A 24,559-nucleotide genomic window follows, 5' to 3' on the forward strand; every position below is an offset into this window, starting at 1 on the left:
GCTTTATGGCGCCACTGGCCGCATTTTAAAACCAAAGTCATCAATGTGGGTCAAACGGCAGGTGCCGACTGACTAGATGCTGCCACCTAGCTATCTCTTTCTCTCACACTCTATCCCTCTCTCTCTCTCTCTCTCTTTCTCTCCCTCTCAGGTAACACCTCACAATTTTCTCTTTTACGTGGTACCTGCTACACAAAAACTAAATTACATAGCAGCCAAATAGCCTGAGGCTAGAGTGTGTTGCCAAAAAAAACAAAAATTGAGCAACCAAATGAAATCAAATTGCAATTCAATTTAAAGCACAGCTCGATTATGCAATTTTCTAAGCCAATCATAACTGTATCTTACGCTTTTGCATGCATCAAAATGATCAAATCACTCACTCATTGCGTTTTGAATTCCAACTAAATTTGAACCGAAAGAGTTGAAAGTTGAAACCACAAATAGTAGTAGGAAAAATACTGCAACAAATAATACGAGCAAAGTAATTATTTTTATATATTATTTGACATTTTTGTAAATCACTTCGCCAGCAAAACTAGTCAATATGAAGTGAAATAAATTTTGAAAAAATTTATAAGTGCCGGCAACTTTTCTATAGCAACTTCACCAGGTGTTTATCCCATTTTAGTTGCAATTTTTGCAATGCATCGCATAATATATGTTATATAGAAATTGAGGCTTGTTAGGTCTTGCATTGCGTTGTCTAGACATTTAAATTAGCAATTGAGGTAATAGAAAAATGTAATAGATTTAATGAATGCAGACATGAAGAGCTACTCATCAGTGACTGAGTCTAAAAAAGGCTAGTGCAATAGGTTCTTAGTTTGCTGTGGCTGAAAATCTGATGTATTTTGTAGTCTTTAGTATATTTTAAGTATAATACCAAATATGTATGCTCTTCGGTATATATTTTAGTAATTTTATGGTATATTAAATCGGTATATTTTGTACTCCTTGATATATTTTGAATGAACTTCCATATTTATACACCATATATAGCATTCGCTATATACTTTAGTATTTTGTTGTATTAATTTGGTACATTTTTAGTATACGGTTTTATTGAAAATGGTTATATAGTATCCCACTCGACTGTGCTCGACTGTAGCTTTGTTACTTGTTAAATATACAAGATGGATATTAGTGAATAAGTTATGTATATACTGCTTAAAACATTTTACAGATTAATAATTTAATAATTATTAAACAAAACATAAACAAACGATGCCATTCTCCATTTGGAAACCGTATCGGACACACTTTTTCCTAATAATACATTTGATTTCCATTAATTTAACAATTATTTATGTTGCGATGAATTCTTAAAAGTCGCTGCTTAACAAATTAAAATTACTTTACATTAAAGGAAATAAACCAACTTGCCGGATGTTAGCGCTCAAAAAGAATTTTATATATATTGACACAGTTCTTTCACACAACTATATATTAAATTATAATTATATATATTAGCAACTAAATTTACAACGTACAATAAGGCAACTAAAGTGGCTCATTTGCCACTTTAGCACTTTAGAAACTTGCACAAGCAACCGAAAAATACACACAAAAAAAAAACCTTTTACAAATTATGCTCGAAATTGGCAACAACATTTGCTCAAACGAAATACAATAATATTGCGATTGTAATTAAATTTTTGTACCGTCGACAACGACAACGACGACGACGTCGACGAGGAGTACGTTGAATTTTGCCCACTTGAAGAACAAGGTGAACACAGTGGGCCAAATATAAATGGGGTTAAGTGTAGCAATAATTACTGGGTAAAGCGGCGTTATTTGCTTGGCATTTCATTTGGAAAAACTTTTGTAGTCGAGAACTTGGTTTATTTTGTGCTTTTCTTTAACTTGAACTAAATGAAACAAGTTTAATTTATTTGTTTAACATTTTGCTCATTGCAGATACACAACCTGAAAACCTGAAAGCGGAAGCCAGACACAGGTGTGTGTGTCTCTCTCTGTGTTGGCAAAAGAACAATAGGCAAACGCTGAAGTGGCGGGCAAAAGAGAGACGAGGAGAGCAAGAGCAAGAGAAGAGAAGACAAAATGTGGAGACTCAGCAGATGGTCGAGTGGTGGTTCAGTTACTGCTGCTGCTGTTTCTGTGCCCCAGCCAAGCTGCTGCTGGCTGCTAATGCTGCTAATTATTGGCCAGACTGTTTATGGTAAGTGCAAAAGAGTGAGACAACGAATGTGCCAGTAAGTGAGTAAAAGATAGAGAGAGAGAGCGATGCTTATCAGCAGTCATCGCGCGCAGCAACAATTGAGATAAGTGGCTCGACTTATGGCAAAAGTAAGAGTGTCGAATATAAAGAATTCCATTGCTGTCCGCTTGACCTCATTAGCCCTTCGTTTATATCCTTATTTATGCAACCACACACACACACACACACACACACTTACAGCTGTGGCACGCATCTATCTATGGATGAGATGTCTCCAACTGCCTTGAAATAAAATGCAAACATTTTCATTTGAGTTTTGTTGTGTGTGGCATCCATAAAATATCGACCAATGTCTGTGATGATGTCGCCTGCTCCTCTCTATTTACTCAGCTGTCCCAAATTGAATGCCACACAAAAGAACCTGACAAACACGTACACACACACACACTCCCCCACTTTTGCTATGTATATGGATAAGCGTGTATGTGTGTGTGTGTGCGTTTGCTCGCTTGTCTGTAATTAATTGACTCGCATTTTAGCATCAAACATATAAAAACAACTCGAAAACTTTGCCAAACAACTTTTTGCTATGACTCCTTGTTTGTATGTGAGTGTACAAGTGTATGTGTGTGTGTGTGTGTGACCAAAATGGCCGACAATTGCATTGCAATGCAGTCAAGGTCGCGACGTGGAAAAGAAAACTTTTTTCCCCCTCATTGCAAAAATTGTCGCATGTGGCAAGCAGCCAAATTGGTCAACTACTAGACACACACTCAGATAGCATGAAATTTTATGTGTATTACTTGCTTGGCCAAGCAAATATTTGTTTTACACTGAAATATTACCATATTTTGTGTCATAACAAGTGCAAATTCATTTAAATGCAGCGAGTGATAAATTTTAAACAAAAAAAAATCCCTTCAAATTTCATTGAATTAAATGCATTACATAAATAAACGTTTAAAGTTGAAAAATCAAAATGAAACCAACATTTAATTCATTGCGTAAAAAATATTGTATTTAACGCACACTGAAAATGAGCTGCTTTTGCTTTTTGTCAATCGAAATTCGAATATTCTTTTTCAGTTTTTAAATGAGTTTTTCCAAAGGGTCAACAAAATATATGTGCGCGAGTTTTCTTTTTCGTTTTTTTTTTCTCTTTTTTTTTACTCTCGTTAATTGTAAACATTGAAACCGTTTCATGATTTCTGCTTGAAGTGCATAAAAAATGTTTGTGATGAAATGGTGGACACCAAAAAAAAGAAAGGAAATGCCAATGTCTATCGACATTTCGTGCCCATAAATGAAATGAAAAATTCTGTTTGATATTTGAATTCCAATAAAAGCGGAAGGACAAAATACAACAAAACGGTGTTAAAGGAAAACAGCAAAAGTGCTCAGCGCTCAGCTCAGTTATTTTGGGGCATTAAATTAACCTGTAGCCCAACAATTAAGCCCACACTCAACAACGCTCTTGCTCTTGACCAAGCCCCCCGAAAAGATTTCCCTGTCCTCTTTTCATTATTGATAACAGCTGGCGGGCGAGAGAGAGACGCGGCAGCAGATGCTCGGCCGGATTGACATTTCATCATAATTGAAAATTAATACATGGCAAAAACGCGACCTGAACGCAACAGCCTGCAGGCGACAGCAAAACAGCTACGAATTAGGGGAACAAAAGCAAATTTACGTTCACATACAACCAAAAAACATCCGATGAGTGTTATGCGAGCACAAACACACACAAACAAACAAACACACACACACGTAGGGACAGATAAACATGGCTTTATGCATACCCTGTAAATACAGTTTGAGCGAAAGTACAATAATTTTCGCGTCTCATTTGTTTTAATATAATATCAAGTATACGTCATGTTATTTGGCATTAATTCATGGCAGCTGTGAAAGTTTATTTACTTTGCGAGTGTAAATTAATAACGAATCTATTGTTTTCATCAGCTCTGCAAGTTGTTTTACAAAAGTTTTTGTAGCTAGTGAAAACATAAAATTATTATTAATTATACGCCATGTGCTTTACTTTGGCATAATCCCTAATTTATTTGGCTGTACGATATATTAACGACAGATTTATCTTTTTTTTAGTTCGACTATCGACTATTACCTAAGATTTAAATGCGTAAATATATTAAAAAATCAACTCACAAAATATCAAGTATACGTAACAACACAATGTCATAGAAAATGAAGTAGAAAGTATGAATTTACTAGCGCATAGAGCTTAAAGATTACGCAATTTCAGCAAGGTAACGAAAAAAAAATATATTTATTGCAATAATTAACTCAATATTAAGTATACGCAGTATGGCCAAGTTCATAACAATACGAGCTTTGGCATTCTTGGGTGCTCTTTTCGCATTTTTCATGCACACACACCAGCACACTCGTGTATGTATAAATTTTGTTGGCTTTTCTTCGCTTCACTAATAATTGAATAATTTTGACATGAAAAATGGTACTAAAACCGGAATAATTTCCAAGCCTTAGAAGTTGTAAAGATTGGGGCTTCCTTCTCGGATCTTTTCGCTTGGCAAGGGAATTTGAATGGAAAATTTCGTTTTTTTTTCGGTTTTTTTCTGTTCATGCCACACGTGTGGCATGTCAGTCAAGCGGAAATGAGGCGTGGCTTGCGCTCTCTTTCTCTCTCTCTCTCTCTGGTTCTCCCACGCTGTTTCAAACAAAAATTTAAAATGCAAAACTTAGCTACACGAGAGAAAAAAAACAGTGAGTCGTCCTTGGCATTGAATTGGAATAAATACAAATAAAATGTCATTAAATTTGCATTAAAATGCGAAATGAAATTCTCGCCAGCTTAATCAAATTGCAATGTATTTGGATTTTCAATGGAATCCAACAACAACAAATTCAGCTGGATAGGCAAACAAACATTTTTGGTTCGTTGCCTCTGGAAACTCACTTCCATCCGAACCGGTTGTCGGTTGTCGGTCGTCAGACGACGACTGACTGTCTGTCCGTTCGTCCGTCCGTCCGTCTGTCCGACTATTTGTGTCGTTCGGTGTTGCGTGTGTTCCGAAGGGGGGGAGGTGTGTGGAAGAGGAGGGGGATTAACTAGCAGCAAGGTCCTTACAATTGCTCATTGCGTTTCTCTGTCGTTTATTTATTTATTTGAAATTAGAAACTGCCAACTGTTCCCAAAAGTGGTCATTAATTAGTGGCTAAGCACTTTCGTTTAGCCCCAGACTCGACCAGAAACAACAACAACAGCAACAACATGCTGAGCTCTCCGGGATTATTTTGCCTCGCCATAAAATATGGACTCTCCACTCGCTCGATACTACACTACAAAAATAGCTGACTCAATCATTTTGATCAAGTCGAATGCGAATGCGAATGCGAATGCCAATGAATTTAATTTAACTACTGATTTAAGACCGCAAAGTGTTTTGATGATAACCACTCGCGAAATTATTGCAAAAATAAATATTGTTTTGATTAATATTTTATGGCCATCAGAGCAATCTGTCTGTCTGTCTGTCGCCCAACCATAAATCAATGGTCAATCAGCGATTCAGTGAATGGGTCAAAGTTGCGTCTTTATTGTGCACATTTTGAGGCTCAGCCAATCGTTAGCTCATTGCTCACTGCTCATTGCTGTTCATTGCTCATTACCTCATTAGTTGAACAGCAGACTCGAGTACATTTCCAACATGAAGTACTCTGTAGTGAATCGCACTCGTCTTGACTCAACTCGACTCGACTCGAGTCGGTTCAATGGCTCCATTAATCTTAATTGCTGTCTAGCGCCTTCTTTCTTTCGTTTCTTAGTAGCACATTCTTTTGCTCGGCTAATTGATTGATTGAACCAGATTCTCATTACACTCTATCGCCATATGTTAATATTGTGAGAGGGTGGATGCGCTAAGGATTATCAAGCTCTTTACGCTCCCTCACCTCAAATTGATGAGCAAAGTATAAAACCGTATATATAGTACAATATACTCGGTATATACTGAATGGATTGATGGCAGTCGAAGAAGTGGCTTGAAATGGTTTTGTCTAATTAAAAGCAACATCTTCTGGTCACAGCTGTTTTCCACTTGATAGATATAACAAATGAAATTGTGTTGTCAAGGAACCGCAGACTTTGAAGTGGGTTCAAGTGCCTGATTGCCCACTTGGAAGCTGTAGCAAGCGAGTCAACATTTTGCTACCAGTTAGTTAAATAAGACTTTTCGATCCACCATCTCTAATGACATTGACAATTGTTCGTTGTTGTCGCTCATTAGATAAGCCTATACAAATATCGTTGATGACACACACGCACACAATTTAATTACTCAATTAAATTGGTATCTTAGTTTATCATAATCCATCCAGTGTTGTTATAAATAATGCGCAGAAATCACAATCAAATATTTGCCATAAAATTAGACAGGATATGGAGAAATTATAAAGTGTCTTTTTCGTTTGAAGACAAGTAATAACAATTTTGTTCAGCAGCGAACTTTAAACGCTTTCGGATGTGGCAAACATATTTTATAATGCATAACGACGTTCGCTCGCTAATTTAATAGAATGGGCTTTAAGGAAAGAGTTTTCGATGCGCAGCAGCATATCTGGAATAATTTTTGAAGCAGTTTTAATGCCTCTGTTACGGCTCGTCGCATTTGCCATTTTGTGCTCCAAATGTGAGCTGACCCAATTGCTGTGAAGGGGACGACGACAACGCATTGCCCCCCGGTCCTTCTCTCTTTTTCTCTGGGGACTCATATCTGTGCCTGGGTCTTTGCTGCCTTCCCTTGACTTGTGCAACATCAGCTTGCGGAACTTGAACGAATTGGCTTTATGTATTTAACATTAGCTAATTTGTGTTTCTATAAATTTTGCAGTCTCTGTGTGTGTGTGTGTGTTTGTTTTTCGTTTCTTCTTTTTTGTGTTTTTTGCGTTTTGTGCACCAGTCTGCATTCGCTATTGCCTCTAATTTTAGCTGCATTTTTGCTTTCTCTTGAGCTGCCTCTTGTCTTGCGTTGGACAGTCGACTTAAGTGCCGGATGGCTTGCATTTGCCTCTGTCTGCATCAACATTGAAGCTCTTGTTGTTGCTCCTGCTTGTCCTCCATCTTGTTGTTTGCTTTTCCTTTTCTCGCCCACCTCACATACTGTCTCTTCCTTTCTCTCTCTCTCTCTCTCTATCTCTGTTGCTGCTGTCTTGACACTGATTTCAATTATAAATTGTTTTCCTTTTGCGCTGGTTTTTTTGTTTTGTTTTTTTTTTGTCGCTCATCTTTGCTCCCCTTTTTGCCATCACTATTTTCCCTCTGCCATTTACGTTAGCAATTCTCTATGCTCCTATTCCTATTGCTGTTTATCCCTTTTCTCATACCCTGTATTTTGTGCTTATAGAGAGAATATTTTGTCACGCTATTCATTGAGTGTCATCATGCAATGATGGGCATAAATGTCAGTTGAGATGGAAATATCGCAAATTATGTATTCTATGGTATATTTTGAATGTAATAGTATACCTATACACCCTATATATGCTTTGGTATATTTCAGTATTTTTGGTACAACAATTCGGTATATTTTATGATAATACCAAAATATTGAAAATACATAGTTACTTCTTTTGGTATATTCTATTATTTTTGATACATTTTCATTAAAATACCGTATTGTTTTACTTTAGTAGAAAATAGTTTATAAGTTGGGACTGTAACTTTCATATTTTTGTATATTTCAGTATTTTTCGGTATTAAATTTGTACCTACTTTTACGATAATATCGCACTATTGAAAATCGTTAGTCACTTTTTCTGATATATTTTAGAATTTTTTTTGGTTTAACATATTAATTTGATATATTTTCACAATAATACCGCACTTTGGTTGAAAAAAGGTTGTGTATACTCGACCTTTCTTACTTATTTTGGTATATTTCAGTATTTTTTTCGGTATATTAATTTCATACAATTTCTCGCTTATACGACTTTAAAAATCTTTTACTTTGTTTGAAAGTATGTAGCGGTATGTAGCTCGCACAGTCGAGCACACTCAATCTATCTATCTAACTTGTTTAAATTTCAGTTAATATGCTATTCACCTGCTACCTTACAAGGTATTTGCAGGTTGTGACTTTGTATCCATTTTGGCAGCTTGTTATTTACCATCTCTGCGTCGTGGCCTCAGTGCGTTTTTGTGATTGCTTTCTCAATTGGCGCGCCGCGAGCGCTGCTGGCTATCACTTTTAATCTAAGTTGGCAACAATGCGTCCATCCCACGATGCCACGACCTGTCACGCTCTCCCCTCGCCTGTCCCTTCGACTCCTTCGGGCTCCTTGAGCTCCTGCACGCAAGACAGAATGTTGCGCTGTTCTCTTTATTTATTTATATGTAACTCTACCTACTTTCCACCTCCTTATTATTTCTTTTACATCTTGCTGTCGCTGTTTAGCCTGGTTGCCGTTGTTGTTCTTCTTCTTCTTCTTGTTCTTCTTCTTCCGCTGGTAATACTTGCGGCTATTATTCTTAGCCATGCATTTATTTATCAATTTTTGCGTCGCAAACAAGCCATGTGCTTATTTATGGATAGACGCCTTCACAAGCTGACGAATAAACATTGCCAAATGGCCTCCATCCATTCCATTCCATTCCACCCATCCATCCATCGATTGGTAATTACAAAAAAATAAACATAATAAACAAATCATCTTCTTCCTTTCCTACCGCCGGACGAGTTTTCTGTTTATTTGTAGTACAAACACACATCAAATACGCATATCAATAAACAAGCTTGTATAACATATGTGTATTTTCAAAAGTCCTGGCATCGGTATGGGAGATTTTTCAATTTGTCTTTCATTTTGGCGGAGGTGTAACGAAATATGGGGGAAACACGCATCGTTTTAAAAAATACATAAAAACGCAAAGTGTTTGACTTTTTCTTGTTTCTTCAAAACGCGAGTGTGGTGAAATATGTAAAGAAGAGCCAGGTGATTGTTATAGTTGCTATTTTGTTATTCTCTTATTTACGATCAGTTTATTTCTTTGTCATTATTCTCTGATTACACATTACACATTCTTGTGCATTAATTATTCATTTACTATATTCAAATACGAAATTTATAACATTTTTCATTTAAAATTTGCATTGAAAATAATTTAATAATTTAATTTAAATAAAATCGTTTTGCGTAATTCATACTTTCTTGCAATTTTTCTTTTGTAAGGTAATTATAAATGCAAATGTTACAATAGTCATACTTTTCACTGTCGACTTATTATTTTGATTATAATCAATATTTTGCTTTAAACATAATCCAAATCGTAAATTGTAATTTGTTTTGCATATTTTGTAGCACAGAGTCCAAAATGATAATTACTTTAAGTTGCACAGCAGCCCATAATTATCACATGACAAACTATGTATGTTTGCTGCAGCAAGTTGTGTACTCGTAGAATACCTGCTATGAAATTGCTGCTGTGAGTAATGAGAACTCGCAATTGCCAGCACACGAGAAAGCGAGAGCGAGAGAGAGAAAGAAAGTTCTCGATGCCTATCTCTCTCGCTCTAAGCGTAAACATCCTAATCACATGTGCCAACGAACACTGTAAGTTTGTCAGCATATCTACATTTCTGCTGAGAAGTAAAGAAGACGAGGTTAAGGACGGTGTAGAGTGAAGGCATCATTGAGCTCTATCGTGATGCAAGTTTCATGTCTGGTTAAAGAGTTTCATTCGTTCAACGTTCCGTTGCATATACTGCTGCTCTCAATTACACTGCAGGTGCAGTGAAAGAGAAAGAGTGAGAGTGAGAGGGAGAGAGAGACAACGGAGAGAGAGATAGTGAGAGAGAATGTGGGAAATGTCCTCCTCCCTGTTGCACAGTGATTTAATTTTGAAATCTTTTTGCGCTTTCACGCAAATTAAAATGACGACAGCAGCAGGCAGCAGGCAGCAGTAGCAAACCACGGCAATGGAAACACGTTCGACGCACTCCGTCTCCGGCAGTCGCACTTGGTCGCAGTTGGGGTTAATAGATCATCATCATCGTCGTCGTCGTCGTCGTCATCAAGTTCTCCATCGCCCAGCAGCACTCAGCACTCATTGCCTGCTGCTGCTCGTCCCCACAACTGTTTGCTGCTTTTTCGCCTCGGTAAAGTTGCCTTTGAGTTTGAGGTTTGGGCTTCGCCTTTGGGCCTTGCCATAACCCTGCTCTCAATTTGCTTGACGCAATTCAATTGTCAGGCATTTCATTTCAATTTAACCATTTTGGAAATTGTTGTCGCCGCGACGCGAACCAACGGGAAGTTGCTACTATAGAGAATTGTAAAGTTATTGTATTTCCAGCTGTCGGACAGTCAATCAGTCATCAGCGGACAATCAATCAATGCAATAGTCTATCAGTCATTAGACAGATAATCTGTGATTTAGGCATTCAAACACAGGTTATAATTAGCTATATAGTTTGACAGTTAATATTTGGCTTATCAGTTAGTCATCAGTCACACAATCAATCAATGCAATAGTCAGTCAATCATTAGTCAGATAATCAGTAAGGCAGTAATTATTTAGTCTCTTTGACAGTCACGCATTTAGTTAGTCACTTAGTCATCAGTCAGACAATCAATCAATGAAATAGTCAATCAGTTGTTCGCCAGGTAATCGGTGTTTTAGTTGATTTAGTATTCAATCATTAGTATTAGTCAATCAATCATTTAGTTACTAAAGCAGTCAGTCTATCACTAATCAGATATCCATTTATTGAGTTGATCAGGATTCAATCTACTACTTCGTCAGTTCATGTATATAGAATTTAGACTGTCATTCCGTCAGTCAGTCAATCACTCATCAGTCAGACAATCAATCAATGTAATATAGTCAGTCATTAGTCAGATAATAAATGATTAAGGTAATCAATCAGCGCGAGAACTCGTCTGTCAATATTTAGACTATCATTTAGTCAATCAAAATGTTCGTCAGTCAGTCAATCAGACAGTCAGTCATCATACTTATTTGACCACACTTGACTGCTTTTTTGGCTTGCTGATACGTATTTGCCCATCTCGCTCTAAACCGCACTTTCAAATTATGGTCGAGCAAATATTTTGTTTGCCTTGCCAGTTTGACAATCAACAGAGGCGTAGGACAAAGTGAGCGCACAGTGGTGAGAGGAGGAGGAACAACGATATCAATTGGGGAATTCATCGATTCCCAATTGCAAAAATTGCAATTGCCATGCACAACAAATTGATGACAAACCAAACCAACCAAAGTCGAATATAATAATGCAAAAATAACAGAACTGACTAATAAAAAAATCGAATGTGCCTGCCTATATAGATACCCTGTACAAATATCAACTATCAACTATCAACTGAAGGCAAATAATCAAACGACCCCACGACACTTGAACTTAATTCCAGTTGCAACATGTGTCCGCTCCATTTCTCTAATGCAAATGTTTAAATGTCAATAGTTGAGAGCGCAGGGCAAAGGCAGAAAGTACAGAAAGTAATAAAAATAAAGGAAAAAATCGAGCACAAATCATGGAATCACTGAACATCCATGTGCACATATAGCGTATATATGTATGTATGTATACTTGAATCGGTTTATGTCGCATCCAATTGGAATGCACAACATTTGATTGTTAAAAGCGACCGCGAGCAATGAACTTGCAAAAAAAAAAATGGATATTAATGCCCGGCAGTCAAAGGCGAAAAAATGGTATAACAAACGCAGAAGCGTATTATATTAGGTATATTTTACACTCGATGGTATATTTTGAATGTAGTACAAAATATATCAATATACCACATATAGCCATTGGCAAATTTGCGGTATTTTTGTGGTAAAATAATTTGGAATATCTTAAAAATAATACTGCATTGCTTGGCTTTTTCCAAAATAGTGATGTAGCATTCTTACTTGTTAAATTTTACTCTATGAACACAATACGAGTAACTTACAGGTATTCAATAGCCGAGCTAACACATTTCTATATTTTTTGCTTGATTTCTTATTTTATGGCTTTTCGTCAACTTTTAATTGGGGCCTAAAACTAAATTACGAGTTTGCCAATTGCCAATTGCCAATTGGAATTGTATTTGAGTTGTGTTAACGCCTCGTTGAGCACGTTGCCAAAAATGCATAATATATTTTTTATATTTGGCACTCGTATGACAAACCAAAAAAAAAAAAAATGTTTGATTGCTGAGCTAAAGTTGTTGTAAATTAATATTCGAAATTCGAATATTCCCTTTTGACTGATAATCCTTGCTCATCATTTCATAACTTCTGCGGCTGTCAACAGTGTCAGCCAAAAAGTTTGGTTTGATTGAACCACAATTCCCCCAGAAAAATAAGACCCCGAATTTTTGGTTGTAATTGTGAAATTTGCAAATATTATTCGATGTCATGTAATACGCTTGAAAATGTCAGTTTTGGGTAATCAACCTGGGAATAAAAATACGAACAATACTAATAAATAGTAGTTGGCAGTTGTGTTGCCATGTCGGGTAATTGTGACATCAGGTTGCATTGTGACCAAACTGGCGTGTAAATGTCACACAGAGACAGGCCGACAGACTGAGCTGAGCTGTGCCTTCAGTTGCTGGCAAAGTTGGCAACGAAGAAATAATAATAAAACAGATTTTATTTATGTGCTGCGCAAGAGCAAATTGAAATTCTGCAACACGAGCAGTATCTCCAGATCGCGCGGCGCCTTGCCAGAAGTGTTTGCCTTTGCCTTGGCTGCCACAACTACATAGATATGTATATAGATACATCTATAGATACTAGACACACACACACACACACACAGATACAAATAGAAGACATCCTTGTCCACATCATCGCGTGTCGTAGAAAAGTAAACTTTGGAAATGCATTTGTCTGCTCTCTCGCTCCGTTATTGTTGTGCTCTTGGTGGCCCCATCATATTGCAGTCGACATCCTCGGCAACTACTTACCTTAGATAGAGGCAGCGGCAGCGGCAGAGGCAGAGATGATGTTGTTGAAGCTGCCTCCTTATGCTTTCAAGGATGTGCCCGCCACTTACAAATAATGGCACGTCAGCCGTGAAAACTTACAACAAATTCATATCGCCATGCAACTGCCGAGATAGTAGAACGAGCAACAGCTCGCAACAGCTGCCGGATGCACCTCAGCAAATACACACGTGGGTTGCTCAACAAGTCACCCGAAATGATGTCAAACTAGAGCAGCCAAAAGGTGTGCAGCTATGCAAATGAAATCAATTGAATATGTGCTCAAGTTGTTTGCAATTTAAGGCAGCAAAAGAGGCTTCAACTTGAATTTATAAATATTGAAAAATTTATGGATGCAAAGATTCAAATAAAATTAATTGAATATGTGCTCAAGTTGATGTACTTTGTTTATAACTTAAGGCAGCAAAAGAAGCTTGAATTTATAAATATTCCAAAGAAATCAATTCAATATGTATTCAAGTAAATGATGTAATCTTTTTGCTAAACAGCTCTTTTTCAATAACGTATTGATTAGAGAAACTTAACTAATCTCAGAAAAGTTTATGTATTTAATGCAGAAAAAAACGCTAACAAAAAATGTTTATACAAAAATATACAAATATTTTTAATTGCCTAAATTGTCAAAATTGAGCAGACTATAAAAAGTAATACAATTATTTTAAGTTGAAAATTAATTGGTCAAATCAAGTAAACCTTCATCCACAAACTACGCAATGATAGGCAAAAATTTGCTATCAATTGGCCAACTGAGAATAGCTCAAAGCTACCCTCGAGTTAAACACACAAACATCAATATCTCATTTGTAATTGCATTTAGCATTTCGGCATTTCAGCATTCGGCATTACGGCATTTTGGCATTCAACATTTAGCATTTGCAATTTCCATGTATTTAATTTGCACTTGTTAAATACATTTTGGCCAAAATATCTATAGACATTTTGCACGTTAAGAACAACCATAAATTGCCAAATGCTTTTGCCTCGCTTCATTACCCCCGCCCCGTCCCGTCCCGCACACTCTTGTCGCTATCTGTTCTGTTTTGGTAATTATATGGCATTTTAGTTCTGAGCTTTTTCCATGTTAATTGCGAATTGCGAGTTGCACATTTTGCGTGCTGCAAAACGGACTGTAAAATCTCCCCAACTGTGCTCTCGCTCTCGCTCTCGCTCCCGCTCCCGCTCCTTACCTCTCTGTCTATCTCTTAACCAAAAACGGCACAATTTCGAGTGCAATTAATTTAGCCAAAAAGTCCTTCAAGTCCGAGAGAGAGAGCCAACTGGTATGAAATAACTATAGAACAAAAAGACATGTTCATTCATGCCCAGAGAGCATATTGTGAATTGTGAATTGTGAATTGTGAATAGCTGTAGTCGTCGTTGCCGAATGCAAAACATAAGCCGCAAGCGTAGCACTTGCTAGGCCTAAGCGCAGCACACACATTTTCCGAATTATGAAATTTGAATTTTCCAGTTTGACCAATTCAAAGAAAATGCCTCTTATCAATCCATCAGCAGCAGCATTGAGACAGAGAGAGAGAGACAGAGAGAGAGAAAGCGAGCGAAGAGAATTTCATCAATATTTTCCCTCAATGATGATTTATTAGCTTCAAGCTTCCCATTCATTTCATTTCAATTGAAATCTACTCGACAACAACAGAAAAAACAGAAATCATTTAATTGGTATTCTTGCAAAATCATTGTGAAAATTCAGCACACAACATGACGTATACGTAATGCTATCAAAGTAAGCCGGCTTAGAAAGTGAGAAAGAGAGAGATTCTGGTTATCAGCTTTGCACATATCACTTTTAAAGCAACCTCAAGGTATGGCAATTAACATATGTATGTTATGTATGTGTATGTACTGTGGAGTCTCTGGCAATTAATTAAAATAGTTGACAAATTTGCCAAGCACAACTTTATGAGCGCAGAGTTGTGTCGAGTACGTGACTCATAATGCCACCAATTGAATGCAACTTACGCTGTGCTATTTCAATCTCAGCACACACACGTTTAACATATGCATTAACATCTAATTTATTCAAGAGAATTCGAACTGTTAAAGCAAATGCTGTTGCAGTCGCAGTCGCAAAGGGGCTGGAGAACAGGGGAAGAGCAATTAGTAAATCATGAGAGAAGATTATGTGCAAAGACGCAGCAGCGACTGCGGAAACCAAATTTGGGCCAACTAACTAACACTCGACTCTTCCACTCCTTCCCTTCCTTACGCTTTGCTGCTGCGAATGCAAAGCAGTAAAATAAAATAATAATAACAATTGTTACTCAGCTCTGCTTTGACTCCGACTGCAAAGCGAGGGGAGTTTATTAGCATCGTGCTGAAATGTGAGGGGAGGGACAAGAATACTCTTTGATTGCATTTTTATTACAGTCAAATTGTCTGCCACTTATTTTATGCACTGCTAAATTTGTAAGTTTGACTTACCATTTCTTTTTTGCAGGGTATTCGCTAGTCGCGCATGCCTTGTACTTCGAGTACTCGCCTTGTTTCAACTGCTAAAGTTGACAAACACAAAGTGCAGCAATAAATAATCCATTATTCGAACATTTTACTTATAAAAATGGAAGATAAATTGCATTATGCTGCAGCTAGCCAAGCACGACTACCAAATACCCTGCAAATGAATGTACAATGTTGAATGTACAATAGTTTGTGTGCAATACTCATTAAATTTGACTTCCTTACAAATATTACGTATACGTATGGTATGCTTAATATTAAGTATACGCACATTTAAAACGTATTTGCTGCTGTTGACCATTCGCCATAATTATATAATTTGATTTGCTTGCAGCTCACATACAAGTATTAAGTATACGTATGGTATACTTAATATTAAGTATACGCATGGTATGCTTAATATTTGTATTTTTGCAGATTTTAGCTGATATTCCGGAAGTACATTAAATATTCGGCTTGACGCTTATAACTTTCTCGATTCGGTTTTGCAGATAATGGTGACGACGACAGTCAGACAATACAAACTATAAATATGCAGAGTCAGAGACAAGTCACAGTAACCGAATGGGGCCATAGCTGAGGCTACAACAGACACTGGCCAGAAGAAGGGTGGGTGATGGGCGGAGGGGGAGGTGTAACAGGGACGGTGGATGGGCGAGAGCATATAAATAAGTAGGAGTCGGAGAGCTGTCTGACACAAAAATGGAATGTACGAGGCAAAGCTATGCCAAAGCTGCTCTCAGTATGCTGCCTGCCCCGTTGCCCCGTTGCCTCGTACCCCGTTGCCTCTGCCACGCTGTCGTTGTCTCGCTGGCGCTGCAAGCAAAATGCAAAATTTATTGCAGAAAACTACAGAAACAGTGGGTGGTGCGTGTGTTGCCGCTGCCGCCGCGGCCGGATGAAGTGAGGCGTGCAAAATGTGTTAAGTCTATTGAGTGTATTAAAGCAAATAACTGCTGCGAATGAAATACATGCAACAACGACAACGATGGGCGATACATGCAGATGCCGACGGCAACAGCAAGGAGTGAGGGCGAGTGGCGAGGGGGAGACGGGGGCGTGGCAGATACTTAAATGCCAAACACAGTGGCGCACACACATATGCAAATATGAATATAAATGAACAGCGACTGAGCGAGTGCCGAGTCGAGTCGAGGCTAAATCAGGCGAAGCAGACAGCAGACAGCGAGTCCGGGGAGAGGTTGAAGATGGGCGACAATCTGAAGTCGAGGCAAATGTTTCTATGCGTGCGTGTGTGTGTGTGTGCGGATGCCAAAAGTTGAAAGTTAAACTTATGGGCGCAAAGAAATCGACAAGGGTATTACAACTAAAACAAAAGTGTGAACAAGCGCAGCTGCTGTGGGGCAATAACGAGGCCACGACAATGTGTGGAAATGCCGCGGGGAGTGGAGTGGAGTAGAGTGAAGAGCGTGGCGGGGGGGAGGGGAAGGGGAACACTGAACATAGTGAAGAGGAGTGTTGTAGTGTGTTTCAAGCTTCAATGATAACGCAAAGCATCGCTGCGTGTCAAATTTACAATTATGCGACCCAACGCCAAAAGTCTTCGATTCCCAGCCACAGACCCAACTCGAGCTTTTCCCTCTCTGCCCCCCTCCTGCTTCTTTTGACACAGTGGCAAATGGGCTTTTCACGTTTGCGACCACCTACGCTCCCAGTTACTCGACAGTCAATTCGATAAAGTGCCAGCGGGAGGCAGAAAACCAAAGAGAGAAAAGGACGAGGGAGAGGGCGAGGGACTGAGTGTCAATACAAACACAGAGACCTAAAAGCGCAATTAAAGGCTGAGACAAAAGGACAGGAAAATAGTGAACCCAACACAACTGCTTTGAGCTTCTCAGGCGCAAGCAATCAAACAAACAAATTCGCAGCAATATTCGAGTTGAAGTAAGAGTTGGGATTTGAAGCTCACTTTGAGTTGGGTGTTAAAATTAGTAGCTGGAAGTGGAAATTCAGCTCATTCATGTGTGACATGCTGCTGTTGTGTTATGTTATGTATGCTATGAGTAATGAAAAGTTAAGACCAGTGTGTTAAATACCACACTAACAACTTGTAATGAATACAAGATTTGACTTTATTGGGGTCAACAGTCGCTGTCGATGGCGATGTCGATGTCGATGTCGAAGTCGATGCATATTTGTGTTTACTAATTTTAATCGGAATTTACTTGGCTTGTTATTAGTTGACTTTTGCTTGTCACATGACTTGCCTTTGATTAAAGTTTATGCTTGGCTTTGACACAAAGGAAGTGTTATCTGCTCTCAATAATGATTTCATAAATTTAAATTGCCGCACAATAATGTTAGAGATGAGAAACGAATATTAAGAAATGTATAGGTAAACATAGTATTGTTTGCGATATTAAAAAGAACGAAACAAAATTAAGTAAAATAAAATAAAATTATAGCTTGCCGCTTTCAATCAGAGAAAATATTTCAGGGAGAAAAAATAAAATATAAAATATGTACATAAATATTTTAATATCATATTTGTGTACATAATAAAGAACATTTAAATCAAGTAAGAAGGCTACGGTCGAATGTGCTCGACTATGAAATACCCGCTACACATATAAATTTTATACCTTAAAAGTGCAGTATCAAATTATATAATATAAATATTCTTGCGAGATTCATTTTAATTTAATGCTGTTAGATATGGAAAAAATATATTTATGTAAATATATTGTAGTAACGTCAACAACTCAATTCAGTATATTAAAGTATATAACAAAATCAAATATTCTACACCCTAAAATACTTTTCAAAATTTCTGCTTTCATTTAGAGTTAAAAAAAAAAAAAATCAAATATTCTGCACCCTAAAATATTTCTCGAAATTGCTGATTTCATTTACTGCTGTTGCAGTAAAATTCTATTCTTTGTGTGATTCCATATTTTCAATATATTCAATATAATATTATTCATCGATTAAAAAATAGACAAATATGCAATATGCTATAAGCCACCAGCATAACATATTTTACATGCGATCCATCAATTCCATTCATGCCCAAAAGATCTCGGTCTGAAATGAGTAACGACATGTCCCTCGGTAGACAAGCAGAAGGAGAATTCCAACTCCAACTCCAACTCCAACTGCCATTGCCACTGGCGTTGGCACAACTGATGTTGAACAAATAAGAATGGCATGCTCATGCTCGTGTGGCGTGCGACAATTATGTATGTCAAACATTTTATCAATTTCAAACATGTTGGCTGTCATTCAAATTTTACAAGTATTTGGCAGCTGCCTGACTTGGAAGTCATCAATCTGCAGCAGCAACAGCAACAGCAACAGCACCACCACAAACTCACACACAAACTAAATGAATAAGTATTGAGAGGGGATTATAAAAGACATTTGAATTTAAAATAGACCTTAAAGTAGCGGTGACTTTCGTTCGCAATATGCATATTAATAATAATGCATACTTATTTTGTAATAATTTATCAAAATGTTTATCTCAATTAATTCACTCTATCATTTGGCAGTCCAAACATATTTAGACTTTTGTCAATACACAAAACCACACAGAGAGCAGGAGAAAGAGAGAGAGAGAAAGAGAGAGAGATAGAGAGAGAGATAGAGTTCTAATTAACAAGCTCGAACATATTATTTTTGGCAACACGAGCAAATAAATTATGCATGTTTTAATTAAAGCATTTAGTTAAAGTTTGCAGCTCATTAGATCGAATTAGCTGTGCAGGCAGCAAACGTTTTAACATGAAATATGCTAAATAAACACTGCTCGCTCGTATATACTACATATTAAATATTATGTTGTTTCAAATTAATTTGTGTTTAATTCAATTTATAAGGCAAACGGCAACGGCAACGGGTCGGACAAAGTTGCAGCAGCATCCAAACGGAAGCACAGCAACTTTGACAGACTGCAAATAGTTGCCACACACAAACACACACACACACACACACACACATACACGCACACACACAAGCACACTCTATCACATACGTGATGCATTGAAATGCGAGTACTTTTGCCATAGATGCCACATGCGACCGGCACAACAGCTGCAAAGCGTAGCATACTTACGGGCGTTGCCACTGAAAGGGCAACAACATCGACAACAACAACTACCACTACCACTACTGCTGTGTAGAAGAGGAAGAAAACTTTCACACACACACATACACACACACAAACACGCACTCACACGGCGATTACAAAAACATCAACACTTAATATGTTTATTAAATTTGTTGCTACATCATTAGGCACTAGCAGCCATATAATGCGGCGCAAGCACTTTGCCTGGCAATCGCCCCCACACATACACACATGTTCATGATAGGAGTAAAGTGTATCTGTGTGTGTGTGTGTGTGAGCTCGCTGTGTGCTTTTATACCCTACGCTCCATAAAATGTCTACTAAGGTAATTCAAACTTGTGCAAATGCATGTTACACTTGCCGACATCATGAAGAAGTCGTAACACAGGCCATAAAGGACATGTTTCCAAGGCGGGGATAACACACACACACACACACACACACACATCTACACACATTTGCGCTTGTATAGAAAGTATGCAAATATTCATATCTTTCAGTCATAATGCATTTTTAAGATTGCTTTAAATCAAACCAATAAAATAAACACATATTCAGCAAAAATGTTCAAGCAAAGAAACAAATACTTAATTAATGTCGCGTGTTCTTATTTCCATTGTTATTAAGCGAACAAAAAAAGAAAATACAAATTTAAATTGCATATTCAAGACAAAGACTCGAAGGGTAATTAATAAAAATACAAATGATTATTTTCAATTCATAATCATGAAAAATACTTTGCTGCCAGCTTTTACAATATAAATTCTTTTCAGTGTCTTTCGTTTAATTATTAATATGTAATTTAATTGTTGTTGCTCAACGTTTTTGTTTACTTGTTGACAATCGAGCAACGTAATGCATTATTTGTTGGTATTACTGGAAAAACGAAGAAAATCAATTAAGTAAATAAATTCGTGCTTTAACAAAGTCCCTTAATATAATACTTTTAAATTAATTTAATATTCAAAAAAAAAAAGTAGAACGATTTTTATTGTACATACTTTAAATTTCATTGTAATTAAATATTTGCCTATGTTTAGCGTGTTTTATTTTTATTCTTTCTTTATTGTTTAAAATTTCATATACAAGTGGACATTTGCATTTTGATACCTTACTACTTATTGCATCTTTTTTCTAATCCTATTATTAAGTAATAAATAAACATTCATTTTCATTCATTCATATTTATAATCTAAATTACTTCATTATTTAAAATTCAAGAGATGTATTCCTTTACTTTTAATTATTGAATCTGCTCTTTAGCTGACATTAATTTAGAATTTCGGAATTTCCCGATTTTCTCAGTAATTTCAAATTTAACATGCAAGGAGAGAACAACATTTCCAGCTAATTTCTCTAGCTGATTTTCAATTGAAAATCTGCAAAAAGCTGCAACCTTTTACAGCTTAGTTCATTTCACTGAATCACTTTGCAGAATTTGAATTGTTCAAATGGTTGAAATGTAATTTGGATGTTTAGCAAGAGCCATAGAGAGTGAGAAAGAGAAGGAGAGAAGGAGAGAAAGTGAAAAAGAGACAGAGAGAGAGAGAGAGGGAAATGAAGAGCCGCTTAAGCCCCAGCAGTCATTTACAGGCCACAAGCCGAGGCAATGCCCTGCAAAAAGTGCTCGAGGCACGCACACACACACACACACACATACACTCACACACATGCAAAGAGCAGCTGTGCCCGTGTGTGTTTTTTTTGGTGTTGCACCCCGGCAGGAAAATCTTCAATAAGATCCCCTCTACTCCTGTAGAAGGGTATGTGCGATTTTTACGCACTAAAAACCTCCGTATGCTCTTCTGTCCCGTGTATGCTCGCCGGGACTGTCAATTAAGATACTACTTCGGCGAGCAGGATGGTGTGCTCCTAAGCACACTGTCGTCATTTTTGTGATTTCCTCCTATGCAAGGCGTGGTCGCAGATCAGCTACTGGCTGTCTGATCTGCTAGCTACCTCGCCAGCTCGTACTTTCTTCATCATGTTAATGATGAGGGTCTTTCCACATTCCAGGACTCCTCGTCTGCCATCATTGCAGCGATAAGGTCCCTCGGTCTGAAGTCTACTCCAATAAGTCCGCCTATTTGCTCTCTCTCATTTACAAATCTTGAGCAGTGTAGCAGGACATGCTCCGCTGATTCCACATTGTTTATACAGAACATACAATGGGGGGTATCTACATGGTGGAATCTTTCCAGGTATCCTCTGAAGCAGCCGTGGTCCGTAAGGAACTGGGTGAGATGGTAGTCCAGCTCCTTATGTTTGCATTCCAACCACGTGGCGATGTCTGGGATCAGCTCAAATGTCCATCGCCCCTTTTGCGATGACTCCCATCTGCTCTGCCACTCCTCTAGTTGTCGCTCGTAAGCTGACGTCCGGTTGACTCCGTCTCGCATTAATGTCAGCGCCCTGATTTCTAGATCTACGGGTAACATACCTGCGAGGACGAGTGCCGCATCCTCTGATATGGTCCTAAACCCTCTGATGAGTCTTAGGGCCATAGTTCTGTAGACGGCCCGAGCTTCTTTAAGGTACGACGCTTTAACCGTAGCTTTGTACCATACTGGTGCTGCATACAGTAAAGACGCCTTCGCAACCGATACGAGTAGCCTCCTTGCTGGCATCCTTGGTCCACCTACGTTAGGCATTAACCTTGCTAGCGTTGTAGTCGTCATGGCTGCCTTTCTGCTGGCATATCTAGCGTGGTCGCTAAAGTTGAGTCTGTGGTCGATAAGGACCCCCCAGGTATTTTAGCGACTTAGATGAAGCAAGCTGTACCCCGCCTACCGTGATCTGCAGAGTCTCTACCGCTTTCCTACTGCTGAGCAGTACTACTTCTGTCTTGTGCGCTGCTATATTTAACCCTACACTTTCTAGCCAACCAGTGGCTGCACTGATTGTAGCGTTACAGACGGTTTGGAGTTCCGTCAGAGTTTTTGCTACAGCTGTAATTGCTACGTCGTCCGCGAAGCAATGTAGCTCCGCGTTGCCTGGCTTTCTAATGGATAAGATGCCGTTGTACATTATGTTCCACAGGATTGGGCCGAGCACCGAACCTTGTGGAACACCCGACGAGACTCGGTACTTTCTGGGGGCTTCAGTTGTATCGTACCAAAGTATCCGCTCTCTAAAATAGTTACCAACAATATTCTTGAGATATGTAGGGATTCCCATGTTGTGCATAGCGCTAAGGATGCTGGTCCACTTAGCCGTGTTGAAGGCATTCTTCACGTCTAGAGTGATTATGGCACAGTATTCCTTGGCTCCTCCTAGCCATCTTTGTCCGGCTAACGCATTTTGGGCAATGTCTCGAACCTTATTCAGCGCATCCAAGGTACTTCGACCCTTTCGGAACCCGTACTGTTGGTGCGATAGTCCACTAGGCCCTTCAGTTATTTCTTCAATACGGCGATACAAAACTCGTTCGAACAGCTTTCCAACGATGTCAAGCAAGCATAGGGGGGCGGTACCCACTGGCATCTGTGCTGTTACCTTTACCCTTCGGAATAAGGAGAAGCCGTTGATTTTTCCACTTGCTTGGGAATATCCCTTCAACAAGGCATTGCTGAAAGGTACTGCTGAATATTTCCGGCTTAGCATCTGCTATGGCCTTTACAACTACACCCGGTATTCCATCCAGCCCAGGAGCCTTACTAGGCCTTATCCTCCTGGCGGCTTGCACTATCTCCTCAGGGGTGATCCTGGGAAACGTCGCCCCGGGGGTTGACTGTGCCGGCTGCCAAAGCGTAGCCTGTGGTGGGAAGAGTTCCTCCACAATTCTGACCATTGCGTCAGGCTCCATTTGGGGTCTAACCGCCGATGATTTTAGTTTCCTAAAAACAATCTTATATGCGGGTCCCCAAGGGTTATCATCAATACTTTCAAGAAGATCCTTGAACGCACCAGCTTTAGCTTTAGCAATAGCTTTTGTAGTGCCGCACGAGCAGCTTTGTGGCGATTTACCAGTTGCGAGTGGTCATCTCTTCCTCTCGCACGTTGCGCTCTTCTTCTCGCTGTAGCACATTCCGCCCTCAGAAGTTTTATGGATTCACTCCACCAGTACACTGGAGACTTACGTTTGGCAGCCCTTTTCCGCGGCATTATGGCATCACAGGTCGATGTTAGTATGCGCGACAAATTTATGGCCATTGTATCTGCTTGATCAGCTGGAATCGTCAAATCGTCAATTACATAGCCTAGCATCTCCTTGTCAAGTTTCCTCGTGTCCCATGCTCGCCCTAGTTCCTCTCTACGAAGCCTGTGTGTCGCTCTCGCCAGTTTAATGTTAATGTTGACAAGGATCATCGCGTGGTCACTCAACGTCACGTCTTCTAGAACTTCCCAGGTAGCCTTGGCTGCTAGAGACCTGCTCGCGAAAGTGACGTCAATGAACGATGATCCTCTGTCATTGTCAAAAGTCGGTTTAAGTCCGTCGTTGAGCAATGCTAAATCAAGCAGGCTCATTGCGTTGATCAGGGCTCGTCCTCTCCGATTTGATGCTCGGCTACCCCATTCAGTGGCCCAGGCATTAAAGTCACCCGCTATCACCACCGGGGTACGCCCTCTCGCATGTTGCACCAACGCGTCCAGCATCGCTTCGAATTGCTCATAGGAGTCGCTTGGGGGAGCGTAGCAGCTGTAAAAGTGGACTCCCTTTAATTTACCGTGTGCGAACCCCCGCACGGGAGGGGTCTGTACTTCTCCAATCTGAGTTCCTGTGCAGCATTGGATTGCTGCCTTTCCCAAGCTGTCTAGGATCACCCCTGCGTTCCCTACACTCGAGATATAGGGTTCACTGAGCAACATAATGT

At 38.8% G+C, this 24,559-nt stretch overlaps 1 protein-coding gene across 4 annotated transcripts in view; it reads left to right on the forward strand.

The window, feature by feature from the left end:
* The first annotated feature begins 1,960 nt into the window (after window positions 1–1,960).
* The window catches only part of LOC133848372 (neuropilin and tolloid-like protein 2), a 67,096-nt gene continuing 44,497 nt past the window's right edge, over window positions 1,961–24,559 (forward strand). For 2 of the 4 annotated variants that reach the window (XR_009895258.1, XM_062283910.1), the window contains exon 1: window positions 1,961–2,185. Coding sequence is in view for 3 of the 4 variants with exons in the window: in XM_062283910.1 (XP_062139894.1) it covers window positions 2,068–2,185 (118 nt within the window). In the remaining variant the exon portion in view is untranslated. The remainder of the gene's footprint in view (window positions 2,186–24,559) is intronic. The other 2 variants (XM_062283912.1, XM_062283911.1) reach the window with 2 other exon arrangements.

The sequence above is a fragment of the Drosophila sulfurigaster genome, chromosome X (genome assembly GCF_023558435.1).
Source record: "Drosophila sulfurigaster albostrigata strain 15112-1811.04 chromosome X, ASM2355843v2, whole genome shotgun sequence".
NCBI lineage: Eukaryota > Metazoa > Arthropoda > Insecta > Diptera > Drosophilidae > Drosophila > Drosophila sulfurigaster.